Raw genomic sequence first — 21,027 nt, 5'->3', positions numbered from 1 at the left:
GAAATGCAGCCACATGCAGTGGCCCAGGCCAGAAGCCGGGGTGGGGGCGCTAGAGCATGGTCCCCTGCTGGGTTGGAGTAGACAGCTTGGGCCAAGGCTAGCCCACCCACCCTGCAAGGAGTGGTTTGTAGGGGAGGTGCAAAGCATCCTGGGATGCTGGGGGACTGTGAGTTAACTTGAATCTGGAAGGGATCTGGGACAGAAGTTCAAAAAACTGATTTAACCTAAATCAGTTAAGTGTGATACTGCATTCATCCAGGTTTATCTTAAAATGGTTTGGGATATTTTGAAAGCAGTTTATATGCATTGAACTTTGGTTGTGTTAGAGATTTGAACCAGTTTCTGATCACTTATACTGGTTTATGTGTAATTTCTGTCTCAAGTGTTAGTTACCGGTACAGTCCTGGGCGTGAGCAGACATAGATCTGCAGACATCTAGGGAACTTTCAGGTCACAAAGGAAGCCCTCTACCATGTTGAGATGTCTCCAGGGTTAGGTGGATGCTGAGCAGGGGCTTTATGGATCAGTTTTGAAGGTACATGCCTAAAGTCTGCTCAAGTCCTACTTAAATCTTTCTGTGATTAGGGCTTGTGTTCCTAGTCTGAGCAGTGGAGTGGGATGTGGTCAAAGCTGTGGAACAGTATCAAAGGTTTGGGGCAGGCACAGGGACTGCAATTACACCTGCCCCTTAATGGGCCAGAAGAAGTAGTGAGGAAGGCTTCCTACCTCCCTCAAGCTACTTGCACAGGAGCTGAGTGCAATATGCCCCAATATGCCAGTTAGTTTCTTTAAACAATAAAGCCTGTCAGATGGCTAATGAAATGTACACAGGTTAAACAATATGCATTTTAAAATGTGTTTTGTTTTGTTTTTTTACCCTTGTGAGGTGTCCTTTTTCATCCTTTTTGCTGTAAAAGCATGTGACAGATCAGCCACTCAGCATTGTGAATACACCAAAAGACACCTGGCCTTACTAGTGCCTACTCAGTGCCGCTTAAATGCTGATCAAGAGGTGAAGGCTTGGAAGTGGAGATCGTTCCAATTCAAAGCACAGCACACAATGAGAGACACTGCAGGTACAGCTGCAGTTCCTAGGGAAGGCAAATAGGGGTCAAATTGCTTTACTTTCAGAGGTTTTGCAGCCAGTAAATTGCTTAGTTCTAACACTTGCCTGAACAGGAAAGAGAATGAAAGAGCCTGGTGCGAATAAAATTAGATCATTCATGGTATACTCCAGCACAAGGTGAAATGTCTCTCTCTTTTTTCAAATTCAGTTCCATAGGTTTGATCCAAAACCCATAAAGGCTGATTAGCAGACACCTAATAACTTCAGTGGAAGTTGGAGCAGGCTCCAGGACCAGAGCTGTGATAATCTTTGTACTAGTTTTTATTAGCTTGCTCTCAGCTTTGGGGGAGAAAAAATAATAATTTCAGGTCAGGGAATTGTGTGTGTGTGTATGTGTCCCCACCTTTGGCCTAAAATGGAATTTTTCATTTCAATTCTGGGCATTGTTAATTTTTTTTTAAATGGAAAGGGATTCCCAGATGATGTCATTTCAAATAGAAAAATCAGTTTAGAGCACGTAAAAAGGAGATTTTTTTTTTCTTTTTCTTATTATCTCTGGGATACCTCATTGGTGCTCTATGGGCTGAATCCCCTCTGCGTCATGCAGGCCCACCACCCCATGGGTACAGCTGTGCTGCTTCCACTTCGAGAGCTAGTACATGCAGAGCTAGCTTGGGTCTTTTTGCAGCAGGCCTAGCAAGGAGACTACAAGGGCTTCTGTATGGGTTGGGGGCTGTGCTGGAAACTGTGAGACTGCACCTGAGGTTAGGGGAGCGGGGCTGTAGGGTTGTATGGGGGTATAGAGGGCTGTGCTACTACTTGGAGAAGCAGGAATAGCTTTAAGCTGAAGCATGGTCCCACAGTCCCATAGAAACTTTGCATGATGCCACAGCCTTCTATCTCCTCAACCTCATGCACAGTACAACAGGTACAGTCTAGTAGCGGGGACAGAGCAGTCTAGGGGAGTAAGAGACCTGGTTGTTGGCTCACAATGTGACGTCAAGCAAGTGAGCAAGGCCATTGACAGTTGTGCTGGAGGATTAGGTATGCATTAGTCTCAACCCTGAATGAGGTTGTCTTGGCAGAGTGAGGAGGACATCTCTTTTCCCCTCCCCCATTTACACTTTGAGTTTCTAAAAATGACTTTGCTGCTGCTTTAACCTTGAAGCAAAAATCTTACTTGATGAATCGCCCTCAATTTTGCTTGGCAAAGTATAGAATCTACAATTTTAAACTGATGAAATTCAGAGCTCAGCAAAACAAATTTTAGCATTTGGCCTTGACACCTGAAATACACTTGCACCTGCTGTTTTAAGTTTCCAAGTCCTGCGCACTCTGAGGCCCGGCCTACTGCATTGGAAATTCCAGACTAATCCAACACGCTGGTCTTTCAAAAAAGGAAAAGGCAAAATGGTGAATAAACGATGTTTTCTTTGGCTAGAGATAGAAAAAACAATTCTGGGGGATTTGAAAGGTAATAAAATGGTTTAGTATTATGCACTTTCCAAGTTCCTCATTGCTATCTATTTGGGTTCAGGAACACCTTTAACCGTGTGTGGATATATAGGTGAGAAAAAGAGAGAGAACACACAGGCAAGTGACTTCCTTGTGTCTGAACTCTCAGGTCCTTCTGACTTCTTTACTACATAATATGGACTAACCTACATAAAACTACAAGCTTTTTGTAACATTCATCCTTTTGTTTTACCCCTTAATCACTTTCTCCTCTTCCAAAAAACCCTCTAAAGTGTGTTCCTCTAGAGTAAGAGTAATGAAAATAGTTGCTGTGTTATAATCCAAAGTATTTTATATACATGGAGAGTCAGATAAACACTAGGATATTGTCAGTAAGTCAGCAACAGGAACATTTTTTTTAAACCCCATGAATTAAAAATTCTAGGTCCTATTTCTTTCTGGCTTTTAAGAAATGCTGTACCCTGGGATGAGGTGTGGCATGTGGTATATTAGGGAGGAGAAATGTATTTCTTTTTGAAACAGGTAGAGATGGGGTTCAAAATTAGTATTGCAGTGGCAAGATAATTTCTCATATAACTCTGGAGAAGCATCTATCATGCATAATATTGCCACAAACCAACTGAGCATGTTCATTTAAGGTAGAAGAGTGTTGGCAGATGTAACAACTATGGCTAGGTACAGATATTATACTTTTATTCGTATAAGTGTTAGTTAGGAAACCCACATATACTCATAACAGAACAGAAGTCTGGCGCACATAGACTGGTTTAAAAATGGTGGCTCCTGGTCTAAGATTTCCACCCCCCAAGGGCAAATGTATCTTCTGTTCATTACTGATCTAAACTATGCTGGTTAGAGAAAACCGTGTAATTTAGATTGAATCAATCTCAAGTTTTGGAATGTTTGTACCTAGCTTATACCAATGAAAACTGGGGTGGATGTGCAGACAGCGAGAAGATTTACAGCAGATTTAGCTGAACTAGTAACTGTTTCATCTGTCTGCTTTTTCCCTCAGTCAGCTAATCTGCAGTAATTCACTACCAGTTTCATTCAGCTGTAAATTATAGTGGTTTAGGTTCACTTAATGCAGGAGTAGACAGATGAAACAGTAAAAATGGATCAGTTGATATGCACTTCTAAGCACTCAGTCCATTCCAGAATTTAAAGTGGCATAATTGTTTGGCTGGTCTTGCATAAATACATTGCACACGTTCAGAAGTATACTTTTAGGGGATGTTTTTAATTTTGTGACGAGTCATACATGATGAACCTACTCTACTACTAATTGCAGCTGTATTTAGCTGCTTCTTGAGGAAGTCATTACTGATTTTATTTTTTTATAATTAGATGACTGCTACCTAATTAGCAACCATTATAAATTTCTGTGACAGACGAAACTGTTTATATTGTTGATCAGAGGGTGGAAAGGGACCTCAAGGATCATCTTGTTCAAATCCCATATTGTAAACAGGGATTACATATGATTTGAAAGTCCATTAACTTTTTTTATACACTGTTTTAAATATTGCTTTTGAGCTAGCATGCATTGGGTTAAAAAGAACCCCATGGTGGAGTGTTGATTATGCATCAGTGAAGCTGAACAGCTCATTTTCTGACCAGCTGCTCTCAAAGCACAGACCTTATTTTAATATGGAGATTTTTTTTGCTTACAGAAAAAAATCTCAGTTCAAATGGCACTGACCGTGGGCAAAAGTGACACTTGAATATCAACACATTCTTATGTTAGTTAGAAGAGCTAACTCAATAGTTCAGCTCATTTAGACGTGCGACTTCTAGTGAAGCAGCCTAGTGTATCTACTGCTAAAATTTTAACCTGAATATTTTTATGTAAGTACCTGAGTTCATCTTGCAGAATTATTAAAACCTGAAAGTGACTATCTTTTCTCATCACCTCTGAAATAAACAGGAGTTTACTGGTTTTAGCCATTGCTTCCTTTTTCCTTATGGGATGTGTTTGATCCGTGGTTCTCAATATTTTGAGACTCAAGCACCCCTGGATAGACTTGAGGCACCACCCAGAAAATGCCAGCTCTTACTTTGCACTCTTTTTTCTTTTCTTTTTTTTTACTACAGAAAAGCAATAGACAATTTTTCTGTTGTAAATACCTCAGAAACCATGAATTTCTGTTTGAAATCTCTGGGTTTATTTTGTCACTCATGTTCATAAACCTAATGGTGCTAACATTGTGTGGCACTCTCACAGCATCCTTGGTTGCCATGCAGCTTGATCAAGGATCACTGGACTAGATCAAAACCACATCCATAATTGCCTTGTATGATCACCTTATCTTATACCATTCATGTTTAAATGTAACATTGGTTCTTTCCCACCTTTTTGGTTTTGATTACATTTTTGGTTCTTAGGAAAGGACAGTATCATGTATGCTGATTTTATTTAGGTTGGGAGTCTAACATTTGGTATGTTTCAGCTATAAGGACTACATACAAGCTAGGATAATAGAGCATTTCCTAATGTTCCCTGACCTTAATCCACAAGCATGAACATCCCTCTGAAAGAAGGGAATAAATTGTATGGTAGAAGTCACTGCTGAAAACTCTGATCAGTGGAGCCTGTCTGCTTGCATTGATCTCTCTTTGGAATACTTGTCTTACCATCCCAGCCAGATGCAATAAAAACCATTTTTAACTCTAACATCATTTATAATTGTACTATATTAATCATGATGGGTATAAATGTTACACTGTAGAGGTGTTTCCTGTGCCTTTGATATGCATCTATAAACTGACTTCTATTATGGAACAGAAAAAGACTGTTTCACAGTTTCTTGATTTTTAAGGATGTGCTATACTGTGCAGCACTTTAACCACTTATCTCTGCTCTTCCTTTTCAGCACTGGCTCGAACCCAACAAGTCTATCTCCAAGCAAATGAAATGTAAGTGTTGACAGCTAACATAATATAGTGCCTGGTTTGGAAATACGCAGGGGTTTTGTTGTGTTTCTTTCCAGTAGTTTATGTGGCATGTTGTTTGTTTCCTGTGGCAAAGGTGCCTTCCCCGTCCTTTCTGGAGCCCTAAGAAATCTTTTGTTCAACTTCACAGCGCTTGTCAACAAGACTTCAATTGTGACAACAATCTTTCTTGTTTAAGACTAGAGCTAGGTGCCAGCCAACATCTCTGGAATAATTTAGTTCACCTTTCCCTCATGAAAAGACATAAATATTTTGACTCCATTATGCGACCAGTCCCTGCCAGGTTGTAGAAACAAGACACAGGGTATGGTAATCAAATTCCTGTCTTCTGTCTTCAGAGCATTCATTCTAGACCATCAGTTCAATCCAGTCCAGTAATTTCTAATGCTAGAGAGCTTTAGTGGTGGTAAATACCACCAACAGCCAAGCAGAAAATTACAATACCATGTGACATTTGGTCATCAATTAATTTACAAGAAGTCTTTAAAAACATTTTGAAAAAGCTTGTATCACTTATTTTTTTTAAATGTTATGATCTGGCTTACCTTTTTATAAATAGATTGATTACAAAACCTTATTCCATAACCAGAACACTGGTACCTGGTTATTTCCACTTAGCAGCAGAGGCGAGTATTCACTTTGCAGTCCCCTGGAGTCTTATTTTTGCCCATGAGATTGGCTTTTTGTTTTTCCAAAGATGGTTATCAACCTCTTTTAGTTGTCATAGGAAGGGAGAGTTTGCCCCTATGCCCTTGAGCATGTTGTATTTTTTTTAAACATGATTGCGTCAGTATCCAGTTTGACTCTGTTGTGCAGCCTGGTTCAGACTAATATATATGAGCATATTTTGTTATTTTGAAATAAGATAAGACTGAAGAGCTCAAGTGTCATTTTCTCTCTTATATACAGCAAAAGCTGTGTTATCCAGCGCTTTATGAACCAGAAAGCTCCACTAACCGGCATCTGAGGGACGCAGCAAAAGCAAAACCAGAAGTCCCGCTTCTGGTTTCTCTGCTGTGAGCCGAGTTCTTCTTCTTCACTTCTTCAGCCAATGGCCTGGGGCAAAGCAGCCTGCACAGGGCCTCCCTCCCTGTCCCCTGGCACACTGATGCTGGACAGTGCACTGGACAGTGCACATTTGATTAACTAGCATATTTGATTAACCGGCATCCCCCATTCCTGTGGGATGCCGGATAACAGAGCTTTTGCTGTAGCATGCAAAAATGTAATTTGTAAGCAAGTATATTGCCTGGAAGATGCAGACAGATATCTGGATCTTTCTTTTCTTTGTTTAGCCAGTCCTATCTATTATAGAATATAGTTTAGAGTATGCACTATATAAATATATATATTTTTTAAAGTAGGAAATTTCAAATATTTAGAGTCTAAGCACAATTGAAATGTGAGAAACCTTATAAAAATAAAGATAGAATCCAGCTAGAGAATCCCCAGTAATAATAGCATGGCTCATCTCTATCTTGCATCTCTCCTTTCCTGAGTAAGCAAAGGGTATACTCAGGAACTGTTATAAAAAAGTAATGCTGTAGAAATGCTTGAGACATGGAAACAGTGTATTATCTTGTTTTAATCTATAAATTTCATAGATGTTTTGAAAGGAAGTAGCACCACTATTCAGGAGAGGGTATAATTTATAATATGTGTAATTTGTTTTGTCCTTAAGCCTGTATATTTATGTATACGTATACACATACATATACAAATACACACACACAGGTGTATTTGTGTATAAAATATATCTACACATGCATATATATATGTATCCATGTGTATGTGTGTGTGTGTTTATACATGTATCCATATATATATATATATATATATATATATGTGTGGTTGTATATTTATACATATATTTAATGTAATATACATTACATATATATATAATATACATAGTATAATATAAAATATAGACACTATACAGACACATGGGGTGAGTATAGATGCACATTTCTCTGTCTCTCAATATACCTATATATATTTGTATCCATATATGTATATTTAAGAAATATCTTCTGCCCCAGATTCTATCATAGGACTTTTCCAGAAAAAAAAAGGCCACATATGCCTATGGTAGTATGAAAATACTAGATAGTAAGAATTCCTTTTTAAAAATGCACAAAAATTAAAGCAAATTTAATCCAGCAAGAGAACAATTTTCTTTTAGTTTTAAATCAAGAATATCTCAAGTAAGTGTGAAAAAGGAGCAAGGAGGTGATTAGTGAACAGAATGTATAATGTGTTTGGCTTCTCACTTAAACTTTCAAGGTTGGGGGTTGTAAGTGGAGAGTACATGGACTATGGTAGATGGAGGCTTTATAAATTAGAAATACCAGTCAGCATAATATAAACATTCATATACTCCGTACACTTTTATGCAAGGAAAGGCATCTTTTTCATTCTGGTGCAGGAATAGGTTGTATTTACTTGCAGTAATTTAAAATGTTCTAAATTCAATTGACCTCAGGGTTTAGATAGGATTAAGACGATGTTGGATATATGCAGCAAAAATAGAGAAGAGCATGCTAAAAGTCATTTGGGTCTCTAACAAGACTGCTTGATCTCAGCTGACGTATGAGGGTGGCTTAATTTTCCCCAAGCACAGCAGTAAGCTTTTGGTGTGTGTTTATTCATAGAGTACAGTATTGTCAAGTGCCTAGAGCAAAGGGGAATGGTTGGGAGTAGTGTTCTAATGGAAATTTAAGTAGGTACTAGATTTCAGGGTGTTGTATAATACATAAATAATTCAAACATAATTCCTAAATTTAGTCCTTGCTACATAGCTATTTTATTTCAGCAGTCATATATCCAGTAGGTTTACAGTACATTATGCAGTTATGCAGTATAGCCTTGGTTATCTGAACCTTCATTTAGCCAAATAGCAGCCTTTCCCCTTAATCTGAAGGCAGGGAAGAGTGGTACCTTAGGGCACTTTTAAATGTGTTCCAACACGTTGTGATTAGAACACATCAGAGAAGAGATTAATCGAGTCTGCTGGAGTGTTCTAATCAGAATGCTTCTGCATGCTGCAGCGTCTTGGGTATTCAGTATCCCCATATTTTAAAATGCTGTTGGAGAACTTTCATTAAAACTTGTTGAACGCCTCCTCTGCCATTTTGAAATGTGGGCCGTGCTAATTAAAGAGAGCTGCACTAATTAAATGGCACCCTCCCGTTCTCACCCTCCACCATCATAACCATTTATCAACGAGGTGTGGCAGGCGAGCAAGGTGGATGGTTTGCCCAGAGACAAGGGCAGGCCTGGAAGATGCCTTTGTCACAGACTTGCAGAGAGCAGGAATAGTAGATAGAAAGAATAAGGATATTTAAATACAAAGGATAGCGAAAGGGAGAAGAAAGGAGGGGGCACTGCTGAGAGAGGGGGAAGTGGGTTGTAGAGACCAAAAAAGGAAAAACAAAGAGGTTATAAAAGCTAACCCAGGCAGTGGGATACTAATCCAGAGCCAGGTAATGTGATATTAACCCAGAGCCCCTGTTGAGACCATTCTCAATGCAGTCCAGTCTGCGGATAATTTCTTGTTATACAATTTCATGTTAAAGTCATTTTTTAAGTTGGGTATATCACTGTAATTTGTAACTGTTGACATTGTACAACAGCCTGTTTTCTTAAAATTTACTGTATTTAATATTTTTATGGTCAAATTTTGTATGAACCTTTTACATTATGCATCATGTGTTAGCATATATAATTCCCCACGAGATGATGTGGTTTCACTTTAATCTGAATGAATTCATTTATTAAAAAGGCTTCTTAAAGAGGTGCTTTCCAAAGGGGTTCAGATAACCAAGGATGGTTGGCAATGTTTCTTTTATAAGCTCCAAAGGTGATATGGGTTATGTGAATTCTTATTTGACGTTCTAATAATTACTTAAAATATCACAAGAGTTGACATAAAATTTGTACCTAGTGAGAGAACCTGAGTGGGTCGGGACAGAATTTCTCTATGCACTATGCTTTGTCATATAACGTTGTATTAATTTAATACAGCAAGATGTCACTTTTAACATCTAGTCTTGCCCTTAGTGTTTAATTTTTAGTTTTCTGTATTTGCCAATTTATTCTTTGTGTTTGATAATAGACAGTGCACAAGTTCTAAGTCTGTTCCATGGCCACCCTTACTGCTGGTTTGCCAAGGAAAGGAAATGCACTATATTAGGTTTTCCTTGGTCTCCAGTGTCTTGAACCACTGCAAGCCTCATTTATGCTGGTTAGAAGTCAAACCAGGACTAGCAATCAATAGGCAGCTCCTGCCTTATGGTAGTGTAGGGGATCAATTTGTACTAAGATGTTACTAGAAAATTCTCAAGGGTACACTCTTTTAAGTAGGCAGACCAGTCATTTCAGATATAGGAATTTTTTTCCCCTACATCCTTCTTTCTTTTCCTCTGTGCACTTCAGGCACATAGAGAAGTGTAGCTTCCTGCTGTAGCTGAGAATGCTTTTCAGGAAGTGTTCTGAGTTACAGTGATCCCCCAGACCAAACAGAAGTTCACTGTTGGTTTCAGTGGGGAGGGGAATCTAGCTGCTGGTTGCCAGCCTGCATCTAGTTTCCCTTAGCAACAGCCCCTCCTTCCTCCCAGCCTGTCCCTGGTTCAGAATGAGAGGGGAAAAGGAGGAGAGAAAGCTCATTCTAGGAGTTCCCCAGCCAGTGCTGGAGGATGGAGTGGGCAAATTGGAGGCCCCATTTATCTTGGGGGTGTGCTCCAATACACCTGCCCCACTCTCCAACAGCAGTTGAAAAAAGTCCAGACTGAACTCTCTCTGCTACTTTTCCCCCTCCCATTCTGAAAAACAGCTTGAGACTGGGAGGTAGCATGGGCAGAAGTTACAAAAGATGCTGTTTGAGAGTGCAATGAGGGGTCAGATTTTTGCCCAATCAGCCATTTTTTAAAGTCTGCAGCTGTGCACTTGTGTTTGGTTCGGCTATTTACTGCTGTCTGTGGCCAGATCAAGTGAAAATGGTCACTTCTGTCTGCACCCTTCCATCCATGGAATTTACTCTTATCACAAAGGCAACATGGTGCCCTTCTCCTTGTAAAATGTTGTGTTATAAACAAAACTGTAAGGATGGGCAGGGCACAAGCCTGAGGCATTACCTAAGGGAAGCAAGGGTGGAGGGTACCTCATTCCCTGATCCCCCTCTTTATACAACCTTCCAGCTTGAGCCCCAGCAGGGGCACAGGAGTGTGAATGGGTGAAGGGCTTCCTGCAAAATGTAATTCTGTCAAGCAGCAGCACAAGGGTCAGAGCTGGAGTTCACTGCTGCTGGGGGTAGGAGAGATGTCACCCCATTATTTTTGCTGCTGAAAACAGGAGGGTTTTTTTGGTCATGTCATATTGGTGTCTGTGGTTTAAAAAAAACCAACATCAAAAAAAGTGAGATAACATCTCCCCTTAGCAGCAAACTCCAGCTGCAGCTTCTATGCCACCACCTGCAGTCAGTGCCTCTGGAGCTAGAGCCCTGAAAAGAAAGTACAGGGGGAAGAGAGAGCTGCCCCAGGCACAGTCCTGGCTGGCTACCTCTGCTTATAAAGGTTCTTCCCAATTGCATCATCCTATCAGTATTTCTGAGTTAGCCTTCATAGCTCCTGCTGACCTCAGCTGCACCAGTGCATGAATTCAAGGGCAACTTTTTTTTAAAAAACCTGCTGAGTGAATATAAAGCTTGTAGCCTTTCTGTAACCTTAGCTCAATAGGAAGGAACATCCAGTCTCATGGGCTTAGTGTCTGATTAGTATTTTCTAATTGTTAGGAGTGTCTGATTAGTCTTTTATAATTGTTAGGGTAGGAAAAGGACATGATGGAAGTGGAAAATGTGGAATACCAGTTCTGTGGCATGATTGATAACACATTTAGTCTATAGTGCAAGAGTTCTGAGTTCAGGTGAGACTTCACCAGTCCGTTTCCTAGGAAGAGCTGAAGGCAGTGCCATCCCTAAGGGGGTTGACGAATCGGGGCAACTGAGGCCCCGTGCTTTGGGGGGCCCTGTGGACCTGGGTCAGGTTCGCATCCGGCCACTCACCACCCCGGGCCCCCCACAGGGCCCCACACAGGCTGATTTGCCCTGGACCCCGCACCCTGCTACGGTCATCTCTGGCTGAAGGAATAAAAGAGATATGATACTTTCTAGTGGGACCCATTGAAATTTACTGCCAATCTTTTACCTCTTCCATCTTCTTTTAATGGCATTGATTTCTGGGAGGAAATAGATTGCTATCCCAGCCAAAGGGGCACAGGCAGCAGCACTTGCTGATCATGGTCATGCACTGTGCAAGATGAGATAAAACGAAGCAGAATAAAGAGAGATCAGAAATGAGAGCTATAAAAAGGAAATCTTAAATCCAAGCAAAAGGTACCTGAATACTCTTGTTTCAGTACAAACCTAAAAGAAAACAATCTGTATCAAGGTTCTCAGAGTTTTGGAAGCTTCCTGAAAATGTATCTCAGAGTTGTGCTTCAACTTTTTTTTCTAAATGGCCACTCCCAAAAATTCAAAGACTACTTGGGTTTATCTTGAATCATGCTGAAAGACTTGCTAACATACTTAACATGTTGAGAAATCCATTCTCTCTCCTGTGTGGAATTTATGGCACACACTGGGCCCCTATGCCAAAAAGAAGGAGGAGGAAAAAGCAGCCTCTGAGACTGACTAACTAACATATTTTGAGCAAGTGAAATACAGCAACAATTGATTTGCTTGCCAAGAGGGGCATTTGTATGAGAACAGCAGCATATGTCTCAAGATTCCCCAGAAATTCCCCTGCAGCGCTGCAGAACATAAAGATTGCTGGGATACAATAATTGTTTTAAAATACCCTAGCTTCTGGTAGGTTAATATTACTCAGGCAGTACAGGACATCAGTGAAGTATGCAAAAATTAATTTGCTGCGTTTGCTGTGTCAGGAATATGGGGACAATGTAAACATCTATTTTGGTCTTCGGTGACCGCTTGTCCTCCATGTTGTTTATTGGAAGGAACAGCATTGTTGGAGCATCCTATAAAGAGCGGTAGCTGCTTCTTCTACCTTAAGGGCCAGTTGTTTATGAGAGACTTTCCTGCTTGTCCTCCATCCACCAGACATTTCTGGAATTTTTTTAACTGCTTTCTAGTAGCTTTGGTTTCAAGAGGATTTTTGATGTACAAATAGCCCTTCTCTAGGATAGGGTAGCTTCTGCATGATTGTTCTCTCAATAAAATGACAGAAAGGTAAATGAATAGTTTTTCATAAGCTTACATTTCCCCTGAATTTATCTAACCAACTCTGTGTTGTATATTTGAGGAGCAGAATTGTTCGAGCAGGTTTGCCTAGAAATAGGTGTATACAAGACACTCACTTGTGTGTACTGAAGGGACTCCAAATGCACACTGGTCATAGCTCTAGATGGCATATTAGATGCACAGTTTCAACTAAGAACTTTTAGTAATAACTATTGGATAAATATTATACATAGAATAATTTGTCTTAGTAAAACACAGCTGGAATGAGCAAAAAGTACAATGCCATGCAGCATATTTTATCTCTAATGTGTAAAACTCCTTCACAAGGGTTTATTTCACAATTTATTGAAGGTGACACTTTCAATATATGGTATAATTCAAATTGATTTTATTCCTCCTCTTGTCTTCCTCTCCTTCATGCTGTTAGGACATAAACTGGTGAATTAATAGTTTTATTGTGATGAAGTTATACCCGTTGCAGTTCTCTGTTTAAATCCCTTGAAACAATTATAATTATGAATGTCTTTTATCAACAAGTCAAAGCCTGTGATGGTTGGAAATCTTGACAAGGCCTTGGGCACTTCACTACACCAGCTGGTCCTTATTTGACAGATAAAAGACCTTACTGAAAGAAATGCCATATAGCTGTTAAAAACCCAATTACATTTTCTTAGTTTTGAAAATAATGTTATATTTTTTTCTCAGTGTTTATGCTTTAACTTTAGAGAGATTGGCTGGAAGTAATTTTGTTTTAGGTGATATAAGTAGTTGCCCTGTGTGACAGATACATTTCTCTGAAACTAGAACTGTTTGTTCACTGTTTTGTAGTCATGCTTTCTGTCACAAAAATAGATAGGAATTATGGAAGAGAATATGATACTTTTATGTTGCTACATTCAATACTGTAGTATCCATGATACAAGAACTTTTCTAGCTGTTCACTTGCAGTGAAATGATTGTTTGCTGGGATTTCATTAGGCTTATGATGATTTTAAAATTGGACTGGGGAAAAAGCAGAGTTTGTGTTTTGCAGGTTTTCCCCACCCAAATGTGGACTGATTCTACTTTGTGGTTGTGTTTTCAAGCAGAACCAGACCTGAATCAGTCAGCAGCTCTTTTTTGTAGTTCAGGTAGATCTCTAGTTCATGTAGTAAAGTTGGCTTTTTTCAATCAAAGAGTTTTTGTAAACCAAGCTAAATGTCTGAAACTACAAGGCATTCCCCTTACTATAGCTTCTTCAAGGGGTTACAAGCCGAGACTTAGTTGGTGACTCTTTTTTCTTTTATTTCTGCTTCATCCTGGCAGTATGACATTTTAGTTGAGGCATTTCTTAGGGATTATTTTACTTTTTGTGTGTTTGAAACAGTTCGAGCACCTGGAGCGCTCAAGAAATCTCCAGAAGTGTACTTTCTCTTCTGTTTTACTGCTTATGAACATTTGTGTTAAGAGAGTGGTGCTAGGTCTCTGACCCACGCCTGTGGGTTTCCCCATGGATCTAGAAATTTGATGGTGGGGGAGCAGTGGCTTTAATTGCTGCTCCCCTAGTACCAAATACTGTGGTCCTGCCTGCTAGATTGGGCTGGTATGTAGAGTTGCTCTGTACCTGCATCCAGTGTGTGGGATCAGGATACATGTGGGTGCTCAGACTGGTATGTGGAGCCAGGCTGGTGCATGTGGTCACACCTTCGGACTGACCCTACATGGGATCTGGCCCATGGACCAATGCTGTACCCCTCATCCAGCTCATGGTGCCGAAAGGCTCAGCACCGTTGTGTTAGGAAGATGGTGATTATTTTATCTGATAACAAGAAGATAGATCCAAAGCCCTCCATCATCAGTGTGAATATGTACTTCAGCTGGCTTTGGACCAAGACTATGATCAATGAACCTGTGCTCATACAACAAAGTGCACACTTTTGTGTGAGATTAACTGGAATTTACAGACCAAAGACAGAAAGCTCTGTGCTGTTCTGGGCTGAGCCAAAATTATTGTTCTTTCTCTATTACTCCCTTCAGTTTGTTTCCCTTCCTTGCTTTGTTTTTGCGCTCTCTGTTTGCCACTTTTCTTCCCATTTGTCTTCGCTTTCCTCCCTGTTGCTCTGATTATTTATTGAAACCTGGTAAAAATATGAAGTAAATGGCTGAGTAGTGATGTTAAGCAACATTATATATAATGTGAAAAATTGAATCTGTTTAAAAATAAACAGAGAAAACTGCCTAAACTAAAAAAAATAACCCAAGCAAAGTAGGAAGAGATTTTTATTTCCCACCACTTCTGTACATCCTAAGGATATATGCAATCTCCAAGTAGCATTCTGGTAACTATGGCATGTAAATGCTCAAAATGTTTCCGTGATTATGGGACAGATCTTCTGCCAGCCTTTGAGTTATTAATACTGGGAAGCTTGTTGTAGATATGTCCAGGAATCTGATGTGTTATATGTAGGATTGTATTCACTTAAATGTCTGTTTTAGAAACAGTCCAATATTTTCTTCTTTCAGTTTTCTTCAGAGATGTCCCCTTTTCTCTTTCTTCTGAGTTCATCCTCATTCCAAAAGACATTTTTTCCTCTTATTGAAGTCCTACTATTCCCGAGATAGATTAGGCCTTCAGAATCATTATGCCTACCAGGTTTGGAGAGGTTAGGGTAACTGTGCCAGCACAAATTTCATTAAAACTAAGGGCTCCTTTACACTAACTAGAAGGTTGTAGAAATATCTTTTATTATGCCTGATATTTGCCTGCATTCTTTCTAATGCAGATCTTTATAGGAAAATCCTTTAGAAATTAAGTCATTATGTCTCTACAAAAATTAATTAAAATGCGTACTAATGAGTTACATCCCTGCTGTGGAATTCTATAGATTAATTAACTTTTTGACAAAAGGACAATCATTCTGTGGAACTTTATGATAAGCAATTATAATGGTCAACATTCCTGTGTTATGCAAGGCCTCAGCATCCTGCCCTTCAGTGGGGCTGCCTAGTGGAATCTGTGCTGCTGAATTTTGGAGAAAGCGGGCTCATAGTGGTCAAAGTATGGAGGACTGAGTTGTTGAGATGACAGTGCCATCTCCTTGCCCATCCATCACCTTTCTTCCTTCTGAAATTTCCAGCAAAGCTGCCATTTGTAGTAGTGTATGCAATTTGAACATCTGTGCAGTTTTCAACTCCGCATTTTAGAAAGGACATGGAGAAGTTAGAGAAGGTCCAGAGGTAGGCAACAAAGATGAAGGGTTTAGAAGGAAAGTCATATGAGGAGAGGCTGAAGGAGCTAGGCATGTTCAGCTTGTGGAAAAGATGCTTTGGAGGGGACATGCTAGCAGTCGTCAAATACTTGAAGGGCTGCCATAAAGAAAAGGGAAACCACCTTTCCCTGCAGAAAATCCCTGTAGGATCCGTGTAGGATGTAGACCAATGGCTTGAAGTTGCAGCAAAGTCATTTTAGTTTGGGTATCAGCAGAAACTTCTTTCCTGTTAAAACAGTGAGGCAGTGGAATAGACTGCCTAGGGAAGTTGTGGACTTTCCATCCCTGGCATGGTTCAAGAGGAGGCTGGACAGCCACTCATCAGGGATTATCTAGGCATAGCTATGCCCAGGTTCTGCTATGGGTATTTCCCATGTTTCTGGGCTTTGTTGGTTGTTGCATGGGGCTGAGGGGGAATTCACTTCACCACTATCCCACCCTTCTCTCTTGCTGCTACTGGTGTCAGGATTTTTTAAGGCCTGCCTCAGACATTGGGTGTTAGCTGCAGCTAAGGCTGGGGATTTTTGACTGAGTTGTGCCAGTTCTTCTGTTGGGACGTAAACCTGGAGGTTCCTGGCTACAGGGTCTTGCCCCTCCACTCATGCAGACCAGTTGCCATATTTGGGGTCAGGAAAGAATCTTACCCCATGGTCAGATTGGTACAGACTGTGCGGTGTTTGGCCTTCCCATGGAATCTCTTGAGCATATATTAAAAACCTTTGCAGAAGTGGGACATTGGCTGCCGTGTTCCCCCTGCTTTACTTGTGGTAGGTTAGGGTAATACGTCTTGTGTTGTGTCGGGGTCAGCTGTGTAGTTTTGCTAAGAGGTTAGATAATGCATATGTATAGGATGGTTTGGATAGGGATGATCCTGCATCGGCGGGGAGTTAGACTCCGGAGGTCCTTTCCAGCTCTATTTATCTATGATTTGCCCATAACTTCTTTTTTAAATAAACAATGTTTATAAAATACAGGCCATTCTTCTTTTAATGTAAAATGTAATTCTTTTTTATATACAGATAGCTGTAAGAGTTCCTCCTTTTAGAATAGATCAGGGGTTTTCAACCTTTTTTAAGGAGTGTATCCCTTCTTGGTACACTTCTAGCAGAGCGGGAGGGGGTGTGCGGCAGTGGCCAGATGTGAGGCGGGGGGGGGGGGGGTCTTGCATGTGGCAGCAGCGCAGGGTGGTGGATGGTGGTGGCTGACACCGTGTATGAGTTCTAACTCCCTCGCGTCCAGCTGGCTGGGTGGCAACGGTGGGAGCTGCTGTGCTTGCCACCCCCTACCCCCCCCGGCTCCTGGGAGGCAGTGGTGTGGGGTGGTGGGTGGCAGTGCTTCATCCCTGCCTGCCCACTTGTACCCCCTAGCCCCTTTTCAAGTACAACTCCTGGAATAGATCATGGCCTTTTTACTTTCCTTCCTTTTAGAACTTCCTGCTTTGCGTTCATGCTTCTCACTGTAGTGTCATTATCACAAGATAACACTCTTACCAGATAATAGGCTTCCCTTTATTGTATGCAGTTACTCTGAAGATATGAAATTGGAGTAGGACTATGTAATTTCCTTGATGTCACATTAAGACATGAATGAACAATAAACTAGGTGTAGAGTCATTGCTATTATTTTGCTGGACTAGTTAAGCATCCAGTAAAATCTTTTGAAAGGTTAAATTATTAAACATAAGCCTCATTAGTAATATATTTCAGTTGGGGAACTGATAATACAATCTTACTGTAAAACTGTTGGTTTGGAAACAGGTAAGTTGTTTGCAGACAGTTTTAGGATGCATTAACCAAATTTGATGAGTGACTTGTTTCATTTTGTAGTCTAGGCATTACCATTACTAGGAATAACAGTTACACATGACATCTTTGCACCTTACTGTGATGAGAGAGAAGATTAATGCTTCATGTTTCCTGTGTTAATTGGCATGAAAAACAATTTTTTATTGTACTGCTTGGATAAGGCAATAAACTGTGAAGTGCAAAACCATGTATAAATGATTTGCATAGAGTGTCTATATCCCAAGTATGTTCTGTGCTTCCCTGTCATACTTTTTATTTCATTTTATTTATTTTCTTTTCATTTGATGCATGGCCTGAGATTGCCGAGCTAATCATCACACAGGCTAGATTGTAAGACTGTTGCAAGCCTCTCCTGCAGAGTGATTGAGGCGATGTACTTTGCTGCTGTTCTCATGCTTTTTCTTTATCATGTTTCAGCTCATCCACCATATACCATGTGCTTTAGAGTGAAATTCTACCCACATGAACCCTTGAAGATCAAAGAAGAGCTCACCAGGTATTTTTTCTGTCTGTGCATTTAATATGCATCCTTAACAAATCAAGAAATCACATATTATTTGCAGGATAGGTCTCCTTCTGTTCATGGCTAAATTGGATATCACCTATGCTACCCTAAGCATTTGCACTGTGACTAGTGTTAACATGTTGTTACCAATGGGATTTTAAAGCACTTTAAGGCATTTAAGTAATGCATGTGGATGAGCAGTGATAGAATAGGGGCACTCCCAGAAAGTGAGGTAGCGATTAGAATAATAGGCTAGGATTTATTCATGGCTCTACTGCTGACTAGCACTGGCCTCTGCGTAAGTTCAGTCTGTGTTACAGAGCTCATCCCTAAAATAAGGAAGATAATGCCTGCAGTTCTTAAATGCAGTTCACTGCAGTTATTAAATGTAATTGAGTTGTAGTTTTGATACTGCATATATGAACATGAGTAGTTTCATTGAATTTACTTATATGCATACATGTTTGCAGAGCATTTGCAAAGTACTTTCTGGTCTTCTTATAAGGTGCTATAGTGATAGCACACTTCTGTTTATTAGGGCATGGCTGGTGCAGAGTCAAGAAGTCTATTGCTGTCTATTGCTTGTTTTTTTTCTAATAAATTCTTTGAAAATGCCCTGGGTAGCAGGACAGTCATGTCCAGGGGCTGGGGGTTCTATAACTTTTGGTATTCCTTTTTCTCTGAATGGGTATATTCTGTTGCTCTGGTCATTTTCAAAGAATTTAATGGGAAAAATAAGAATAATTATTTGGCTCTTGACATCTCCAGCTGGGAGCTGCAGGAGTGCCTGTATAACTCATAACAGGAAGCACAGTCAGCAAAGAAATAATAAGAAACTGGTGCAGAAGGGCACAGATCACTTTACTGACTTTGTCTGCAGTGCTATAAACTCTTAAATCCATAAGCAACTTGATGAGTAGGAGAAGACTCATTACTACTGCATTTTATACTGAACGATGTAACACACTGCACACTACTAAATGCTAAATTTATCCACATACGTATCTGTTTATACAGCAAATCAAGAATGGTGTTCTTACCATAGTTGTTTGTTTGAGAATGGTTTGGCTCACTGAATAGGGCACAAGCCTGGAAGACGAAGAATCTGGTATAATTGTTAGTATCTGTCCTAGATGAACCTTCTACTGTGAGCCTTTTTATAAACTATATATAACTTTTGCCTGCCCAATAAATAATCTTTTTTCAAAGCACTTTGATTCCCAAGTGTGGAAGGTTTTATACAAAGCATTGTATTGAATGTTATCTGGGATTAATTTTAATTGAATAGTTATTCATTTTCAGATACATTTATTGTGTTGAAAGTATGAAGTAGTTAGTGTATGTAGAATTTGTAAACCTTGCAGAGATTTTGAGTAACTTAAATCCACTTGTTTGAATCTTTAGGTTTCACTGTTAGAAGTGACACCATTATTATAAACTGGAAGACACTAAATGGAAAAACAAGAATTTTGGTTACCTTGGGCTTTGACAGAATATTGTAGTAGTAATCATTTTCTGTTTCCCTGTTATAATCATGTATAGGCAGTTATGTCTGTTCTTTATGTAGGTCTGTTACACAAAAACAGGGATCAGAATATTTCAGGAACAGGAAGATATTATTGTAAAACCACAGAAATGGTCCCAGAGAGTTTGCTTCAGTGCCAAAAATGGTTTATGGGAGTACATACTGTAGCTAAATAACCTTTATATCTGAAATATATAAAGTGAACTTATTTTCTTTAATCAAATTAGCCATCAATTAAAAAACAAAGGTCTTAGTATTTAGCAGTGTGCAAGCACTTGTTACACCTTGACACCTGATTGCATTGTTTATTGGGTTTGTCTAACTTGCTTCATTAGACCGTTATATGTGTTATGATGGGTGCTTTAAAATTTTATTGGAGTATATGTGTCCTTTTGGAAACTAGTGCAGCCAGCTGAGTAATAATAATAGTACTCTGAATATGTTATGAACCCCTCTCTTTAAATGTCATAGCACTTCATCACCATTGTTCTCTCAAATATCCAAAGAGGTAGATATACAATAGACATTTTTAACCTCAGCTTTTAGATAAGGAAACTGTGATACAGTGAGGTGAACTGGTTACCAAAAGTCACACATCACCTTAATGCAAGAATCAAGGAAAAAAGTCATCTCATCTCTGTCTCCTGTTCTAATTGTTGGGCCCCAACATAAATTTGCTCACATACAGAGATTATGGGTGTATGAGAGAGACAAAATAGGAAAAGCCATGTAGCAGCGGTTGTAGTTCTCTCTTGAGTTTTGATCTTTGACGGGTACCTGGCTATGTACTCCCTATACTGATTACAGTGGCATGCAATGTATCATGCCATCTCTAGTGTAGTCTGGTATACAGAGCTAATGTGATGAACACTGAGGTAAAATAATACTTAATGAAATACCCCATGACTATCTGAGAGATGGATCAATAAGAGGAGCAGAGAAAATTTTCATAGTTTCTAGGGTCAGAAGGGACCTGAACAGATCATCAAGTCTGACCCCCTGCCCTGGGCAGGAATAAGTGCTGGGATCATAATACCTCAGCTAGATATCTATCCAACCTCTTCTTGAAGACCTGCAAGGTAGGGGAGAGCACCACCTCCCTTGGGAGCCCATTCCAGAGCCTGGCAGCCCTAACCATAAAGTAATGCCTCCTGATATCAAGCCTGAACCTGCTCTTGATCAATTTGTGGCCATT

General features: G+C 39.9%; 1 protein-coding gene across 3 annotated transcripts in view; it reads left to right on the top strand.

The window, feature by feature from the left end:
- FRMD3 (FERM domain containing 3) overlaps nucleotides 1–21,027 on the top strand; it is a 210,150-nt gene that overhangs the window by 111,095 nt on the left and 78,028 nt on the right. For 2 of the 3 annotated variants that reach the window (XM_006263723.3, XM_059724814.1), the window contains 2 exons: nucleotides 5,416–5,458; nucleotides 18,220–18,298. In XM_006263723.3, coding sequence (XP_006263785.2) covers nucleotides 5,416–5,458; nucleotides 18,220–18,298 — 122 coding nt within the window. Of the gene's footprint in view, nucleotides 1–5,415; nucleotides 5,459–18,219; nucleotides 18,299–21,027 lie in introns of those variants that run through there. The other variant, XM_014608794.3, reaches the window with a different exon arrangement.

The sequence above is a fragment of the Alligator mississippiensis genome, chromosome 3 (assembly GCF_030867095.1).
Source record: "Alligator mississippiensis isolate rAllMis1 chromosome 3, rAllMis1, whole genome shotgun sequence".
Classification (NCBI taxonomy): Eukaryota; Metazoa; Chordata; order Crocodylia; family Alligatoridae; genus Alligator; species Alligator mississippiensis.
The sequence above is the reverse complement of the archived record's forward strand: the minus strand, read 5'-3'. Positions and strand labels throughout refer to the sequence as shown.